At 43.6% G+C, this 18,238-nt stretch overlaps 1 protein-coding gene across 1 annotated transcript in view; it reads right to left on the bottom strand.

The window, feature by feature from the left end:
* ALDH7A1 (aldehyde dehydrogenase 7 family member A1) overlaps window positions 1–15,377 on the bottom strand; it is a 34,129-nt gene extending 18,752 nt beyond the window's left edge. The window contains exons 1-11 of the mRNA XM_028749523.2: window positions 15,165–15,377; window positions 11,875–11,928; window positions 11,359–11,424; window positions 10,077–10,157; window positions 9,541–9,664; window positions 6,777–6,909; window positions 5,279–5,323; window positions 4,233–4,310; window positions 3,099–3,196; window positions 2,518–2,559; window positions 799–893 (exon numbers count right to left, since the gene is read on the bottom strand). Of these exons, the coding sequence (XP_028605356.2) occupies window positions 799–893; window positions 2,518–2,559; window positions 3,099–3,196; window positions 4,233–4,310; window positions 5,279–5,323; window positions 6,777–6,909; window positions 9,541–9,664; window positions 10,077–10,157; window positions 11,359–11,424; window positions 11,875–11,928; window positions 15,165–15,365 (1,017 nt within the window). The 5' untranslated portion in view covers window positions 15,366–15,377. The remainder of the gene's footprint in view (window positions 1–798; window positions 894–2,517; window positions 2,560–3,098; window positions 3,197–4,232; window positions 4,311–5,278; window positions 5,324–6,776; window positions 6,910–9,540; window positions 9,665–10,076; window positions 10,158–11,358; window positions 11,425–11,874; window positions 11,929–15,164) is intronic.
* Window positions 15,378–18,238: the final 2,861 nt, after the last annotated feature.

Below are 18,238 nucleotides of genomic sequence, written 5' to 3'. Positions count from 1 at the left end.
AAAAATTAAAGGGGGAAAAATCTGGATGTACATTTCGAGAATATAAGATAAAAAACAAATAAAATAAAACCTACATACAGCAACAGTGTTTTGTGTTGTGTAGTCTCCTATGATGGACGTAATGGGCCCCGCCTGCTCCATAAACTATCACTGGTTTGTTCATTTCTATATATAGGGTGCCTACATTCTGCATAGACTGGCTGCATGGCAACATGTAGCATGCAGCTGCAGACCGCAGCGCAGCACAGTTGAATGTAGGTCAAGCTGTTGTACCTGTTATCTAATATTAAAATACATATAGTGGTACCTCGGGTTACAAACACCTTGGGTTACAAACACCTCGGGTTACAGACTCCGCTAACCCAGAAGTAGTACCTCGGGTTAAGAACTTTACCTCAGGATGAGAACACAAATTGTGTGCCAGCAGCGGGAGGCCCCATTAGCTAAAGTGGTACCTCAGGTTAAGAACGGTTTCAGGTTAAGAACGGACCTACGGAACGAATTAAGTTTGTAACCAGAGGTACCACTGTATTTTGTTAAGTGCAAATGGCTTTGGATACCTATTAGGTCCATAAATTGCCATATAGCATATATTCAACACAAAAAAGCAACAATTTGTTGTTGACAAAGGGCAGCTGAACATATAAAGGGCCCCATTACCTTTAGTAGCTTAGGGCCTCATCAAACCTAAATCCGGCCCTGGGCACAAGCCACCACTGTTCCTAACGCCACTGCAGGGGTCCGACTACCATCCAAACAGGCGTTTGGAGAAGACACGGAAATCCCAGCGCTTCTTACCAGCCTTCTGGCAGTTGTGCATCTCTGGCCTGCTGTCCCCACAGCCGCAAAGAGGGCCGACGGAATGACCAGCTGAAGGTCGGCATCGTCGAAGACTGCAAGGCATTGAGAAGATACAGAAAGGGGAGAATTCAGATGCAAATGGGGAGACGGAGGAGACTCTCACTGACAGTCTGAGCAGTCAGTCAAGAAGCGTGAGGGAAGAGCGATGGCAAAGATGCCTGGAAAACTCAGAACCCAAGAGGACAAAAGCTTTATAAAAGAATGGGAAAATTTTTATAAGTTGTTTAGGATTAAGGATTTTGATTTCACTTGTAGTGTAATAAATATCACGGACAAGATGGACTGATATAAAAGTTAAGAGTATGGAAGAATATGCGGTTGTAAATGTTCAAAATGGGACCCCGTGAAGGGAAGACCCGAGATTCGGAGGAATCTCTGTATGTGGATATATATTTGGATTTTTACAACTTTGTACTTGCAAAACCAAATAAAAATGATTTCAAAAAAGAAAGCATTAGGGAAGAGAGAAGCAGGTTTTGATTCTGAAAGAATTCAATGGCCTTTATAGGCAGTAGCAAAACACCTGAAAGGCCACAAAGTACAATTGCCAACAGCCACACACATAAAAAAACTTGTAAAGGTAAAGGTAAAGGGACCCCTGACCATTAGGTCCAGTCGTGGCCGACTCTGGGGTTGCGGCACTCATCTCGCTATGTTGGCCAAGGGAGCTGGCGTACAGCTTCCGGAGGTCATGTGGCCAGCATGACTAAGCCGCTTCTGGCGAACCAGAGGAGCGCACGGAAACGGCGTTTACCTTCCCGCCAGAGCGGTACCTATTTATCTGCTTGCATTTAGATGTGCTTTCAAACTGCTAGGTTGGCAGGAGCAGAAACCGAGCAACGGGAGCTCTCCTCGTCGCGGGGATTCGAACCGCCGACCTTCTGATCGGCAATTCCTAGGCTCTGTGGTTTAACCCACAGTGCCACCCGCGTCCCAAAAAACCCTCAAAAAACTTGTAGGTAGTAGTTATAATCATCAAACATAACTAAGTTCAATCCACTGATTTCAACTCTAATTTTTTACTCTGAGTAACAGCTGAAAACCCCATTTTGTTTTGAATCAAGGAGAATCACCCAGTTCCCTGCAGATCTGGGGAGACACAGTGAAGTATAACTGGGTAGTGCAAAACACACACTGCACAAAAAAGATAAAGAAAACGTCTTCTATAGGGAACTTCTGGCCCTCTCGATTTTGCTAAACTGCAACTCCAATCCACATATAACAGCTCTGCAACCGTTCTGCTCCCACTGTTGATCTGGAACTGTAGCAAACACCGCAAAGCAATTGGAGGTGCCATCTGGCCCCCAACTTTATGCTCAAGAAAAACAAGGGCACCCCAGTTTTTTCTCTGGAATCTTATTCGTTGGCATTAGGAGGCCAAAGAGGACTCTGCGGAATTTTGGGCAGGAACGTGGCAAGTAACAAATGAAGCAAAAGACCTTCATTTGGTGGAGTGAGGTTGAAAGAAAAGGCTATTAAGTGCCACTTCAGAACAGATATTGAGCACCCTCTTAAATGCAAACACCAGCTGCTCATCATGAAAGCATGTGGACTCAAATTTCCAAGAAAATCCTAAGAACCTGCAGCAAAGCCATTGGCCATGCGCATTCACTCAGCCAGAGATCGGCTTTAACTTTTAATGAAAATATTAATTACCTATAATAGCGTTGTTTCCACCAAGCTCCAACAGAGACCGTCCTATTGAAATAAAAAAAAGCAGTAAGCCATGTGAACATTACCCACAATTCCTAGCTAGGAATATGCCCTCCTCACGCCCAGTTGTCATAATGACTTTGCATCTTTGAGCGAGTATTTTTTTAATATAAAAAACAACAACCAAGCAGTGTGTAAAATTTATGGACTAAATAAATAAAGAGGCTCACAAAAGAAGAAGGGAGTCAAAGTTGTTGTTGTTTTTTTTAAAAAAGCAGCTTTTTCTGTAAGCTGAAAAAAAACCTTGAGGCAGGCCACAATTCAGAATTCCTCTATGTGCATGCAAAGGGCTTGTGCATGATGCTTCTTGTAAGAACATAGGAAGAGTTCTGCTGGACCAAAGCCAGCACTCTTTCCACTTGCATTATTATTATTATTATTATTATTATTATTATTATTATTATTATTATTAATTGAATTTGTGTACTGCCCTTCACCTGAAGAACACGGGGCAGTTGACAACATGGAAAATTGTAAGACTCCTTGAATTCAGAAGAGATACTGGATCATGATACGCCACTTACCAAATCTCTCCTGAACCACCATCGCTACCTGCTTGCCCACATTGGTGCTGCCAGTGAAGGACAAGAGATCCACTCTTTCATCCTTTGCCATCGCTTTGCTGCAGAGGACAGAGGAAGATTCTTAGTCAGTGGAAAACAGGTAGAATGAGAAAGTATGTTAGGGTGGGAGGAAGGGGGAGCCCTGCCCTTCACTCTCAAAACACGTTGCATTTGTGCCAATCAAATATATAATTCTTGTGACACTCCTCAGCCGTCAACTTTGCTATTTGTCTAAAGGAAAGTCTGTATTTTTAACAGAATGAACAAGCTTCCTTCTGCCGTCCCATGCCATGTTTGCATTCATTTTTCCAAATCCATTGCTTCTTTTGTTTCCTACACTGTATTTGATCGCATCACAATCAGAAGTCTATGGAATGCAAACGGCAATAACAACAAATCGAAAGAAATATCAGCCGTAAAACACAATTAAAATTCATGCGCAAATCCAGCCCAAAGTTATTGTAATTGCAGAACGATCATAAAGTGGTCCACCAAGAAAGATCATTGAGTGGTCCACCAAGACCACCAGCGATTTTCAAGTGGCCCAAGGGGAAAAATTTGGAAACCACCGCTTTAGCGTTCCGCTCTGCCACTCAAAGCTTACGGAGCACGTATATTTGAAAGTTTTTGTATTTGGAGGGAGAACACACCAAAGTTGCCACAAGACAGCTATTTCTTTTAAGTGTGCAAAATTGAACCTTGAGGAAGGTTCAGAATGGCTTTTAGAATGACTGATCAGGGACAGGTGTGGTTTCTTACTGTAAATTCAACCTCCTAGTGAATTTGACATTTCTAGCCATCATATTTGTGGTAGTGAGTGCACAATGCAATCCTTTATCTGGAGTGAGCCCCGCCATACCCAATGGAATTTACTTCCAAGCAGATATGCAGGGGACTAGGTCTACTGAGGGGATGGGTTTTCCTTTAGTAAGGAGATCACAGTTTAAGCAAAGCCTCGTTGTTGTTCTGATGCAATGAGTCAATAGAGTAGGAAACATTTGCAGCTGTAGATTAAAAGGACCGTTAAGAGATTAATCAAGATCCACCAGACTATCTTCCCAAATTGTGCATAAAAATACCAAATGTTGCACCTACCCAATATCTGCCCCACCACAGACCAGAGAGCAGATAGCACCAGGCAATTTGTTGTCCTCCAGAACCTGGGCAACTATTCTAGGAAACAAAGAAAGAAGATTCATCAGATGTCCTGATGGTTCATTGGCAAAAGGTTTACACGTGCAGGACATAGTGAGACTTGACTTTTCATCACCTTGCCAAACGCACAGACGAAAAGGTCGTATTCAACGGAGAGCTAGCTGGAAGCATGCACAGAACAACTTCGGCTTGGTCAACAGGACTTTCCCCTCCTTCCCCAACATTCACCCCCTAAATCTGTTCTGGAGGGTTTATAGAAACCCCCCAAAATGAGATGTGGAACTATGTGGAGAAGAGGCAGCTCATACATGACCTTGCAGTGACCGCTAGGACTATATAACACCAGTCCTGAGAGACATGCATTGGCTCCCAAGTAAATTTCCGAGCACAATTCAAAGTGTTGGTGCCAACCTTTAAAGCCCTAAATGGCCTCGGCCCAGTAGACCTGAAGGAGCGTCTCCACCCCCATCATTATGCCTGGACACTGAGATCCAGCTGCCAGGGCCTTCTGGCAGTTTCTTCACCATGAGAAGTGAAGTTACAGGGCACCAGGCAGAGGGCCTTCTCAGTAGTGGCACCCGCCCTGTGGAACGCCCTCCCGTCAGATGTCAAGGAAATAAACAACTCTCTGACTTTTAGAAGACATCTGAAGGCAGCCCTGTTTACGGAAGTTTTTAATGTTTGATGTTTTATCACGTTTTTAATATTCTGTTGGAAGCCACCCAGGGTGGCTGGGGAAACCCAGCCAGATGGGTGGGGTATAAATAATAAATTATTATTATTATTATTATCCGCATCCCTCCCTAATGAAACCAAAGTAGGGAGGTTGACATAGACCTCTCATTTCAGACGCTACCAGAGAAGCCCAGAATGCAAGCTGCAGCGAAGGCGGCACTCAGCCAGCTTCTTAAAACAATACAGAAGAATGAAAAGGAGACAGAAAGGAAGCACAGAATTTCTAGCAACAAAGATAAGTGAAAACTCACTTTGTAACAGCGACACTAACGAGCGACGTTGTGGGAGCACCTTTCCTTTGGAGGGAAACAAACCAGGAAAGATTATTCTTCCCAACTGCTTATTTTAAAATGAACATTGCACGATATTTTAAGAAACTGCTACGTTAGAACACCTAAAATTACCTAAATCGGTAGATTAACAGGTTTTCATCTTTTCAACAGGTGCTAAAATGAGAAAACTCCAAACAACATGCAACTTTGAAGTAACAGGCCACCAATGTTTGGTTACTTAAAACTTGGGTACAGAGTTAGAAACTCAAGATGTATAAACTACATGCCAAATGTCTCCTTAAACCAAGGTTACAGTTGCCAAAATGGAATGTATTGTTGCCATTTCAGGGCAAGACGACTCTAAAGTCTTGTTTTTCAAACGATGGACTGACTGCGATTGATTCTCAGTTAAGCATCTGGCTGGTTCAGATGACAACCTCCAGCTAGTTTAAGAACTTCAAGAACTTAAAGGGAAAAAGTCACTTGATCCAGGGACAGTCCAACTATATATTGGCCTGTTCCGACCTCTTTCTTAGCAGTGACACGGACCATTCATAATACAAGAAAATTCTTCCCAACTGCGAGCACAGCAGTGAGGTGGGATAAGTTAAAATAAGCTAGAACAATTAACTATAATCTCATTCACTGCTCCTGCTCAGGCTGCACAGAAAAAGCATTTTGGTTTCTGAAATTCATTCCGATTGTGCAGATAAAATATAACAGAATTCTACAGAATGTGTTGCTAGTGTGTGAGAACAGTCCAGATCTAATGATCCCCAGGCAGAGGGTGGAGATGTCCAGCATCTTCACTTGGTCCCAAGTGTCCAATAGCCAGGGTACCTAACCAAATAAGCATCATAATCTTTCCATTGTAAAAGTATGACTCAGTAGTTCTAGGTGACTGTCTTAGCTGCTGAACAGAGATTCAATAAAGAAATGGAAACAGTCGCTGCTTTAAGTACATTCCAGAGAACTGCTGTGTAGGGAATAAATACTTAGCATACGGAAGGGCCGGGGAACTTGTGGCCATTCAGACGTTTTTTGTTGTTGTTGTTTAGTCGTGTCCGACTCTTCGTGACCCCATGGACCAGAACATGCCAAGCACTCCTGTCTTCCACTGCCTCCCGCAGTTTGGTCAAACTCATGCTGGTAGCTTCGAGAACACTGTCCAACCATCTCGTCCTCTGTCGTCCCCTTCTCCTTGTGCCCTCCATCTTTCCCAACATCAGGGTCTTTTCCAGGGAGTCTTCTCTTCTCATGAGGTGGCCAGTTGCTAGACTACAACTCCCATCATCCTCAACCTTTGGCCGTGCTGACTGAGCTCATGGGAGTTGGAATCCATCAACGCCCAGTTTCTGCATCTGCGGTGCACAGCTTTCCAACAACCATGAAATATACTCAAACGGCGCGGCGCCCATTGTTAAATTAGAGGCCACCAGTTAAAACAGTCACCATAAAGGAGGACAGATCGACTTACCAGAGGCAGACGTTGCCACAGACCATTGCAATTGCGTTGTTCCAGCCATAAACTGCTACAGGAAAGTTGAAAGCTGTGATGATTCCTACTAATCCCAAAGGATTCCATTGTTCTATTAAGGCATGCCCAGGCCCTGCAAATAAAAAGGCCAAGCAGAGGACATTTGATGAGAATAGGATTTCATTTATTCTATTTATCCTTCTCGTTATCCAAGGAACTCAGTGTGCACAGGAATTAGCCAAATTCCATCCCCACAAGCACACTGTGTCATAAAGCTTATTGTGATAGTTTTTTTAGGCACTGAGCTTATTTTAGAAATAATTGGACGGCAGAGCCCTTCGCATCAAAGCACAAAAAATAGCTCTGTTTGCATAGGATGAGCTCCACAAGCAGATAAGGCCGAAACCACCTTGTGTAAAGAGCCAGGCTCCCTCCCTCCCTTTCTCCTCCAGCATTCTTCGGAGGACGACTTTGACTCGGTAAAGTTCCGCTTTTAAAATAATCTTGAGCTTATTGCTGTATTCAAAACATAGGTGGTGATTCAACAGACTCTGCTTAGCTTAACAAGCCAGCCTCAGAAACCATGGTTTGAGTGCATTAAACCAGGTTTCAGCCCTGAGCGCAAACCAGCACGACGGGTGCCTAATTCAATGGTTGCTCCCAATTTAGTGGTCTTTTCAAGCACGGTGTACAGCTTTCCAACAGCCATGAAATATACCCAAAAGGTGCAACACCTGTTCTAAGTTAAGAGGTCACCAGTTACTGGACGATTTCGTTACTTTTTGAGCCAAAAAGTGCTTACAGGCATCTTCTATATAATCTGAAATAAGATCTCTTTTTTAAGAAATAAAAGTACTTTAACTGTATACCGCTACCTGCTTGAAAAAAAACATATTTTTTGTAAATGTTTGTGGCGATCACACAGGGCCCCTGGACGTTTGACGGTCTATTGACCCTGTGCCACCACTGTGATTGCTTTCTTCGCTGCCACCAACCCGTTTCTCACGGGTACTCACAGAGTCCAGACAGTTGTTAACATTAACAAATAATCAAGTTTATTTATAGGCATGAACAAGCTTATGGTTTCAGTTAATTTTTCTTAGCAGTTTCTTAATCTTAGTTCCTTTACTGTACCATATGTTCCTAACAACTTCAAACTGATTATCCCAACTATCTATCTGACTCCACCTAACAGTTCCTCTCACTCTCTCACCACACAACTCGACCAACCCACAGACTTATCCTCCCTCTTCCTTCTTCAACTCTCAACTGACTTCCACACACTCCGACTCTCACTCTAACTCCTCCTATCAGTTTCTCTCTGGCCAATCACATCACACTCATTTAACCCTTTCCTTATGACTCACATAGGAGGTAAATGCCACAATCTTATTTATTGATTTTTCACAAAAACAAAAAAAACCCATAAATTTCTTCTCTCTGGCCAATCACATCACACTCATTTAACCCTTTCCTTATGACTCACATAGGAGGTAAATGCCACAATCTTATTTATTGATTTTTCACAAAAACAAAAAAAACCCATAAATTTCTTCTCTCTGGCCAATCACATCACACTCATTTAACCCTTTCCTTATGACTCACATAGGAGGTAAATGCCACAATCTTATTTATTGATTTTTCACAAAAACAAAAAAACCCCATAAATTTCTTCTCTCTGGCCAATCACATCACACTCATTTAACCCTTTCCTTATGACTCACATAGGAGGCAAATGCCACAATCTTATCTATTGATTTTTCACAAAAACAAAAAAACCCCATAAATTTCTTCACCCGTGGACTTCCCTTCCATGGTTTCCAGTGTTACCCATAAATGCTGCATATTTCACAAATACTATTCAATACATCCATTTCAACCTATTTACCTGTGCTACTTGAAAAAAAAAAATAATGCCAGCTACATGGATTTTCACTAGGACCACAGCACATGGGGAAGTGGAAGTGTGATCCCTCATTCTCCCAATGCAAGAGAAGGGTTAAACCTCCCACCTCTGCTCACTGAAAATTGGAGCGCTGCTAGCCGAGTAATTGAAAAGTCCACACCCAACTGTTAGCCATGCAATGAAAGTTATATCTGTTGTTATCTCAAGGCTGCAATCCTGCCAGAAGAGCTTATTTCTTCCTAGTTTTGTATTCTGAGGGGGAAGCAAGGTTTGGCAAGGAGAATCTCGCGCTTGCATCCCATTTATTTGTGCATTTTGAGAAGTTATACAAGGTGATCCACAGGGATGATAACTTATTCCGCTGGAACCAATGAAGGCATCGCTCAGCCTGCTTCTTGGAGGAAAATACAGTGGTACCTCAGGTTACATACGCTTCAGGTAACAGACTCCACTAACCCAGAAATAGTGCTTCAGGTAAAGAATATTGCTTCAGGATGAGAACAGAAATTGTGCGGCGGCAGCAGGAGGTCCCATTAGCGAAAGTGGTGCTTCAGGTTAAGAACAGTTTCAGGTTAAGAACGGACCTCCAGAACAAATTAAGTACTTAACCTGAGGTACCACTGTACAAGAAAATACAAATTTTCTTCACTGTGCAGGCACGCTCAAGACAACAGTCATGAAATGCAGCTGCAAAGTTGACAGCGCTGAGATTTTCCTGCCCTGGGTTACTTAATAGCACCCAGTATGTATTCAGAGAGGGACGTGGGTGGCGCTGTGGGTTAAACCACAGAGCCTAGGACTTGCCGATCAGAAGGTCGGCGGTTTGAATCCCTGCAACGAGGTAAGATACATGCTTACTTTCCGAAGGCAATACAGGTCCACCAATCATCCGGGATAAGCCAACTGCATAGTCGCAGACATCCACATATTCTTGGACTTCGCCAACACTCTCAGCAGAGATCTTCCCCATCTCCAAAGAAACCTGACAGTATTAAGGAAATATGTTGGTCCTGTTCAATCACTGAATAGGAAATATTCTACTAAGCGCTATATAAATCAGAGGCAAGGAACTGCACCGACCAGTGGGCTGGATCCCCATCCCCTCAGTTCCCATGTGTCGAAGTCTGACAGGCGGGCAGTCAATCACCGGCTGTCAAAATGGCGCCGGGTGGTCCATTTTGGCCCACGCAGTTTGGAATCAAATTGTGAGAGCAAAGCAGAGCTCTGCACTTTGCAAGCACATACCCTCAGCTGCCGATTGCCGGGGTTTGCAACCCCACAGTATTCACACAAGCGAAACTGTATCATTTCTTATTTTACAGACGTGGCTATATTTTAGACATGGTTCCAAAACTTTCAGCCAGAGCGATTACTGTTGCAGCAGCAAACCGTACCAGATTTCCCAAAACATTGATTTTCTTTCTCAGGGCATCACCAATCTGTCTCACAATTTCTCCTCGTTTGGGTGCAGGAACCTAGACAAAGAAGAGAAAAGCGGGTTTAAGCCCAGTCTTACGAAACACTATGGTCTTTGTTCCAAACCGTACGTTTAAATAACATGCAGCCAGATGAGGCGATCTCTATTAACACCATTGAAAGTATCAAGGTAACTTATCCTATCAGTTTTAAAAAAATATCATGGATGATTTCTTGAGTGACACAACTTGTCTGAATCCAGGGAAATCAGAAGAAAAAATTATTTGGTATTTCGAAAGCTACAGATGCTTCTGGACACTTCCCATTGTGTGTGTGTGTGTGTGTGTGTGTGTATGTATATATATTTGTGAGAATGCATAAGACAATTGAAATAAATCTGTCAAGAGATGCAGATGCTTTTCAAAAATGCAAGTGTGCCAAAGTGTGTCTTTAGTTCTTCAAAAGTTGTGGCTTCCCTTTCTATGACCCGCATCTTTGAAATCTTGGTGTTGCCGTTTAGTCTTCTAGTACTAATGAAGTCACAGATCTACCAAACAAACTGCTACTTGTAAAGCACAACTCTAATAGCAACTGCTTACAGTGGTAGCACAAGGCGTAAAGCATCAGAAAGAGGATTCACACAAATTAAGGCAAGCGGATCAGAATCTAACGGCGTTGCTTAATAAAAATGAATTTAATGAGTCTGTGGCTCATCAAAGAATGTCCCCCGTTTACACGTATTCAATGCATGCACAACTGTGTGTAAGTGCATCGTGCCAAACCCAGAAGTGACTTGGAAACATCAGGAAACCAGGCAGAGGGCCTTCTCGGTGGTGGCACCCGCCCTGTGGAACGCCCTCCCATCAGATGTCAAGGAAATAAACAACTATCTGACTTTTAAAAGACATCTGAAGGCAACCCTGTTTAGGGAAGTTTTTAATGTCTGATGTTTTATTGTGTTTTTAATATGCTGTTGGGAGCCGCCCAGAGTGGCCTGGGAAACCCAGCCAGATGGGTGGGGTATAAATAAATTATTATTATTATTATTATTATTATTATTATTATTATTATTACTACTACTACTAAGACAACATTGAAATGTCACTAAAGGGGCAGAAAGGGGGTCGGCGTTTGCAGGTTTTTTCAATGGGTTTCAATTACACACGATTTCACCGACCTGCAAGGTGCTTCTGAACATAACCCCTGTGTAAACGGGAAGCTGCCTGTACTTCAGAAAAATATTAAGGAATTCGAACTTACCTCTGCCCATACTTTCCAGGCTTCTTTAGCTTTCTTTAGTGTTTCTTCATAGTCTTCGATACTGGCCTGTAACAATATATTTTTTTAAATAAACAAGAGTCACAACGTTTGTAATTTTTTGACCCTTGTAGAAAACACCAATGGAAAAAGAATGTACCCAAGCAGCAAATTCTAATTCTATGGAAGAAGGTGGTGCTATTTGAACATAAAAAGCTTCAGAACCTTTGGAAATAGTTTGCCTGAAGTGGTAGAATAAAAGAGGAAATATACCACGAACCCATTTCTGTGGCGCAACCACCATTTCAACACATGTGATTTAAATCCAGCAAAGGAAGGGAGCATACAACCATAAAATTTCCATCTTCCACTGCTCTCAGCTACTTTTCCACAGCCCCTCCCCAATTAGCTCTATTGACATTCCAAACCTAGCCTTTGGCTATTCGAAGAGTATTGCAAAAATTTCCAGTGTAGCATTTATCTATAGACTTGATCAAAGAGAGAAAGGAAGAACCTTACCTGACGAACTCTGGCAATTGGCTGATTGTTTGCAGGGCAGTATGTCGTCACGACCTAAAGAGAGAAAGATGTGCCGATCCTCTTTAGTCACCAAGAACATAGCTTCTTCTCTAGCTTTAAGGATTAAGGTTCAAGAGTCACTTCTACATCGGGAAAGGACATAGTATGGATGGTCCTATATCTCAATCTGAATACACTCACCCTGATCTGCAGCGGAACGAGAACCACAATCTGCACACCAAAGCAGGCTTTGGGCACACTGAGCAGTACCGTTGTGGGGAAAACCCATGAGGATACACAGATTCTGAGTTTGGATTCCTATGAAGCAGCCTTGCTCTGGGGAGAGATGGGACCATCGCACAAAACATGCAGCCTTCTGCTGCCCGTCCCTAGATTGAGGCAATTATATTTCTTCTCCCGAGTGCATTTAAGGCCGAATTCAATGGGATTCACTTCTAAGTACAGTGGTACCTCGGGTTAAGAACTTAATTCGTTCTGGAGGTCCGTTCTTAACCTGAAACTGTTCTTAACCTGAAGCACCACTTTAGCTAATGGGGCCTCCTGCTGCCACTGCTGCACAATTTCTGTTCTCATCCCGAAGCAAAGTTCTTAACCTGAAGCACTATTTCTGGGTTAGCGGAGTCTGTAACCTGAAGCATATGTAACCTGAAGTGTATGTGACCTGAGGTACCACTATAGCGGTGCCCGCCCTTTGGATTTCAAGAATTACACAACTTTTAGAAGACATCTGAAGGCAGCCCTGTTTAGGGAAGTTTTTAATGCCTGATATTTTATTGTATTTTTAATATTCTGTTGGGAGCTGCCCACCCAGTCAGATGGGTGGGATATAAATTATTATTATTATTATTATTATTATTATGCAGATGTACACAAGAGTTAGCAGCCAATTATAGATTTTTTTTCTTGCTTGGTGATCCAGAAGCAGTTCTTACTCTGCCCAAGAGTAGGAATCTATGATTCTATGATTCTTAGAATCATAGAGTTGGAAGAGACCACAAGGGCCATCGAGTCCAACCCCCTGCCAAGCAGGAAACACCATCAGAGCACTCCTGACATATGGTTGTCAAGCCTCTGCTTAAAGACCTCCAAAGAAGGAGACTCCACCACACTCCTTGGCAGCAAATTCCACTGTCGAACAGCTCTTACTGTTCTTATGGTTTGATATTCTGGATATTATAGTATCTTGATATTATTAAAGAGCAGGCTATACATATGCATGATAAATAACTAAGGAAGGCCTACTAGGTCTGGAATTCCTCCCTCTCAACCAGCATCCACCTACAGTGGCCAGGCTAGATGCCTTTGGGAGCCCTCCAAGTAGGGTACCCAAATATCTCCAGAAAGAGAAGGCCCAAAGGTAGGAGCACAGCCAAAGGACAAACATTTTCTCAGCCCAACAATATGAATGATTAACGTGTCCCTTTCTCCTGCCGATTCTGGCCAGGAAACGGACTGTGGCAACTGGTAAAGGGCAACATATTTGTTAAAAGATAGACAAAATCAAGTGTGTTTCAAAACCACTGAAAGGTTACACATTAAAAGGCAGGCTCCTTTTCCACAGAATATGAACGGGCACAAATCCCACATCATAAACCTGAGGACATTTCGACTTCCAAAAGCAACCTGGTTGTAGCCGGACTTGGCCATCGCAGAACTTCAGAAATTGCAATTTATCGGGAAATGCAATTGTGGCACCATTGTGCTGTCTTGGGATGAAGGCTTTTTCAAATATAAAGCGCACCGCAGGGGCATGTTAGACATGCCCCAGCATGGGCTAACTTGCTACCAACGCTCCCATGTTGATTAACCACAACAAATCACTGTATTTCGCTTCCAGCTAATCTTCACTGTCTTTTCAGCTTTCGTCTAAAGCGGGGTTTCCCAAAGTCGGCTGCTTTTTGATGACTACAACTCCCATCATGCCAAGCTAGTAGGACCAGAGGTTAGGGATGATGGGAATTGTAGTATAGAGAGGGAGCTGCAAACAGATCAAGACATTGGCAGGATTATCGTAAAAACCTGCAGTTTTGAAAACATATATAAGATAGATATGAGAAGAGAGGATTAAAAGAATAAGACAATTCGGAGCATGCAGGAAAGGATGAAAATAAACCCAAGGGACTGCAGAAAGATGGGGAAGGGAGTCGGAAGTAAAAATGTTACAATTATAGCTAAATAATTGTTGCAATGTATATAAATGAAAGGGACGCGGGTGGCGCTGTGGGTAAAAGCCTCAGCGCCTAGGGCTTGCCGATCGAAAGGTCGGCGGTTCGAATCCCCGCGGCGGGGTGCGCTCCCGTTGCTCGGTCCCAGCGCCTGCCAACCTAGCAGTTCGAAAGCACCCCCGGGTGCAAGTAGATAAATAGGGACCGCTTACTAGCGGGAAGGTAAACGGTGTTTCCGTGTGCGGCTCTGGCTCGCCAGAGCAGCGATGTCACGCTGGCCACGTGACCCGGAAGTGTCTCCGGACAGCGCTGGCCCCTGGCCTCTTGAGTGAGATGGGCGCACAACCTTAGAGTCTGTCAAGACTGGCCCGTACGGGCAGGGGTACCTTTACCTTTTTATATAAATGAAAATTATTTTTAAAGGTTTAAATAATAACAAGCTGCAAACAGATCAAGACGTTGGCAGGGTCATCGTAAAAACCTGCAGTTTTGAAAATATATTAGATATGAGAAGAGAGGATTTTTTAAATTCGTGATTTTCAATTTTATATATGCCAATAATTTTACAATTATTTTAGCATGATAATGTTACAATGATGGCTAAATCATTGTTGCAATCAGGGCCGGATTTAGGTTTGATGAGACCCCAAGCTACTGAAGGTAATGGAGCCCTTTATATGTCCAGCTGTCCTTTGTCAACAACAAATTGTTGCTGCTTTTTGTGTTGAATACATGTTATATGGTAGTTTATGGACCTAATAGGTATCTAAAACCCCTTACACATAGCAAAACATGTATTTTATCAAAGTAATTGTTGGACTGAAATGCAACTAAGTATATTAATATTAATTTTTTTTCTTTAATTTTTTTGGGGGCCCCCAAGAGAGTGGGGCCCTAAGCTATAGCTTGTTTAGCTTATACATAAATCAGGCGTTGGTTGCAATGTATATAAATGAAAGAAATAATAGGAATAAAGCTGTTTCGGGAAACCCTGCTAAAGTCAGATGTCTATGCTCGGGAGCACATGGAGAACTGCAAATCCGGATTGGACTCCAAATTTGGCTGCGGTGACTTTCAGGCTTGCTCCCGCCCGCGGCTGCCTACCTCTCCTCGGCCTCCCCAGGAGCCATTGTAGACGCCCTCGTTCTCCTCGCGAAGCCCCAGCTCCTGGAGCCACGAGTAGCGGCCTTGGCTGATCAGCAGCGTCGACATGGAGGCGCTGGAAGCGGCGGAGGCCGAGCGGACGCGTCGCGACAGAGTGCAGAGGCGGAGCGTCGTCCGCAGCATCGCGCCGCCCAGAGCCATCTGCGCGCCGGCCAGGAGGCTGCGGAGGGGGAGAAGATCCGCCACGCCCCCAAAACACATTCCGACAGCGGCGATTGGCCGGCAGGGCACCCCGCCCACGGACCAGGCGGAGCCGCGTCCAATCGGCGGCGAGGCGAGCAACAGGAGCTTTCCTCGTCCCCGCAGGTGACGCTAGGGAAGGCGACGCCCCTCTCGCCGGGCGCTGCCACGCGTCCGGGATGTCCCGAACACGGAACAGCTGTCTCTAGTAGCAGGGGTCCGGGGAAATCCGGGCGCGCGGCAAGCCGATTTTCCCGGGAAAGAACTCCCAAGATAGGCTTGCCACGAGTCAGGAAAATCCCTGTTTTCTGAGGATCAGGAGGGGATTTGGGCCGGGAAAGCAGGAGGTATGGCAAAGATCACTCTTTTGGAGGGAAGTTTCTCCCTCCAAAAAAGCCCAACAATTTGGGATTGTTCCCCAAAAGAAACAATCAACCATTTTGGTGGGTTTCTATTAAAAAAACGCTCAACAATTTTGTGGTCTTCCTAAAAAAACACACACAAAAAAACCCCTCAAACAGATTTTATTCAGGAATTTTACGAAATATAGAAACCCTGGGTTTTTTTGCCCCCAAAAAACTCATGAGATGGAATCATTTCCCTATTTCCAATCCACAACTGTCATTTTCATGCAATTTATCCAGTTCTGTTCCCTGGTTGCATTACTTAGGGTTGACATACATACATCCGGAAATTCCCGGGCATAGGCAGTATTGAGCCATCGCAAACAGCATCTGGGTGGAAATCGCTTAAATGTCCAGCAAAATCCAGATATATGGCAAAACTCTTTTTTCTATTTTTATTTTGCAAAAAAAGTTCAACAGCTATGAAAAAAAAAGTAGTTTATCTGTCTGGATATTCACTGTTTGAAATACGGCATCCGAAATACAGTATGGCCCATGGGGACTCTGGGCTAAGTCAGTTGCAGGGATCTGTGCCCGCTTACTGAGCGCATGTCTGCAGCCTTGCTCTGTGTGGTTTAGTTGCCAGTGGCGTAGCGTGGGGGGTGCAGGGGGGGCCGGCCGCACCGGGTGCAACATCTGGGGGTTAGGGCAAATCCATGGGTTAGGGGGCGCAAATCCACGGGTTAGGGGGCGCAAATCCACGGGTTAGGGGGCGCAAATTACTTGCCTTGCCCCGGGTGCTGACAACCCACGCTACGCCACTGTTAGTTGCTGCTACTTCTTGGCACAGACCGACATGTAATGCTTTCTGTGCATAGAGACGTAGAGTTGGGACCCCAAGGGTGATCTAGTCCAAACCCCTGCAATGTATGACTCTTAACTAAAGCATCTCTGACAGGTGGCTGGCCAACCCATGGGCATAGCCAATCCTCAAAAATTATTGAAAAGCATTAAAAATACTCCTTTAACTGAGGTTTTGCACCCCGCTAACAAAAGCCTGCCCCCCATAATGTCCTCTTTTGGGGGGATTTTTACCTTTGATCTCCAAAGAAAACAAGTTTAAATAATTGAAAGATTTTAAATCCATTACATTCAGATATTCATTCTGCACTGTATCTCTTGAACTTCGTTCTAGTGACCCTTAGACCAAGTCTTATTCCTAAAAGGTTAATTTAGTTCCTAACATCAAGTAGGCTCCAGCTGGCTGTAAGTTGTGCAGTTTCTGATGCAGTCGGAACTTCAGCTGCCCCAGAAGTAGATCAAGCAAGAACATATACTTAAAGAGCAGCTTCCGATTTCACTTAATTAAAAGGGTTTTTTGTGGCCATAACTGCCATGGTATACCATTCATTGTCACAATGAGCCCCTAGAAAGGCGAGCAGCCCAGGCACAAGCCTTTGAAATTGACAAGAAGCCTCACAGAGATTATGAACTCCGGTGACCCTACTTCAGAGAGATTTTGTTCACAAGTTCTGACTCTGACATCTGGCAAAGAGACAATAAAGTCTGAGAGGTGCCCCGAGAGGTATCTGGTTTTTCAGCTAGAAAGAGGCCGCTTTCCCCTTTGCTCAGTGCTACATACCTTGGTCCTGATCCTGGCTTGTAATGCAGGTGGAATAGGGGGGGGGGGGGGAATCACAGAAATGGTTGCACATTCACTTGGGAAATGTGGTCTACCTATGTTCTGAAGCTCATAGACATGTATATTTTTAAGGCTGTTTATGGACTGGGATTTAAATCACTACAAAGGCAAATCATTCAACAAATAGAAATGAGCAGTAATTTTTCTACACCATGTAACTGTGGGGCAAGAAATCCTGCTCAATTAAGCTTCTAGCTATAACATGAGGGAAAAGACAGAGATAAATGAGAAAATGAAAAGTACCTGGATGATTTCCATAAGCATGCACAACCTTTCTTCTGTCTAGGCCTTGAGCTGTGATAGTCACATGGCAAAACTGTACCAAGTCCTTACATTTTTCCAATTGGGAATAGAGAACAAGCCTCAATGCAAAACTGCAATATTAGACAAGCCTTCTCTCTCCGAATCCACTGTTTTAGGCGATACGTTTAAAACAACGGTTGTTTTAAATTGCTTTCTTTTGACCCTGTTAACGGAGAAATCTGAAGGCTCCCCCAAGCACTCAGAAAAATCTGTCAAAACCTTCAGCCGCTTGAAAACCAGGAAGTTAAATAAAAAAGATTAACACCGGGGAGTACTGTTCATGCTGTTAATGGGTATATTTTGCAAAATCGCAAAGAACCTTTTTATCTAAAGCAAGTTTCCTTGGATCTGCTGAAAACCTTGTCAGCACTTCCTTCTCAAATTCCTCCTTTCTTCCCAATGCAGTTTTTCTTGGCACAATAAGTAAGCGTAGCACATTTCAATTTCAAATATTCTGATTATTCTGATTATTATTATTATTAATT

Source organism: Podarcis muralis, chromosome 11, assembly GCF_964188315.1.
Source record: "Podarcis muralis chromosome 11, rPodMur119.hap1.1, whole genome shotgun sequence".
Taxonomy (NCBI): Eukaryota; Metazoa; Chordata; class Lepidosauria; order Squamata; family Lacertidae; genus Podarcis; species Podarcis muralis.
The sequence above is the reverse complement of the archived record's forward strand: the minus strand, read 5'-3'. Positions and strand labels throughout refer to the sequence as shown.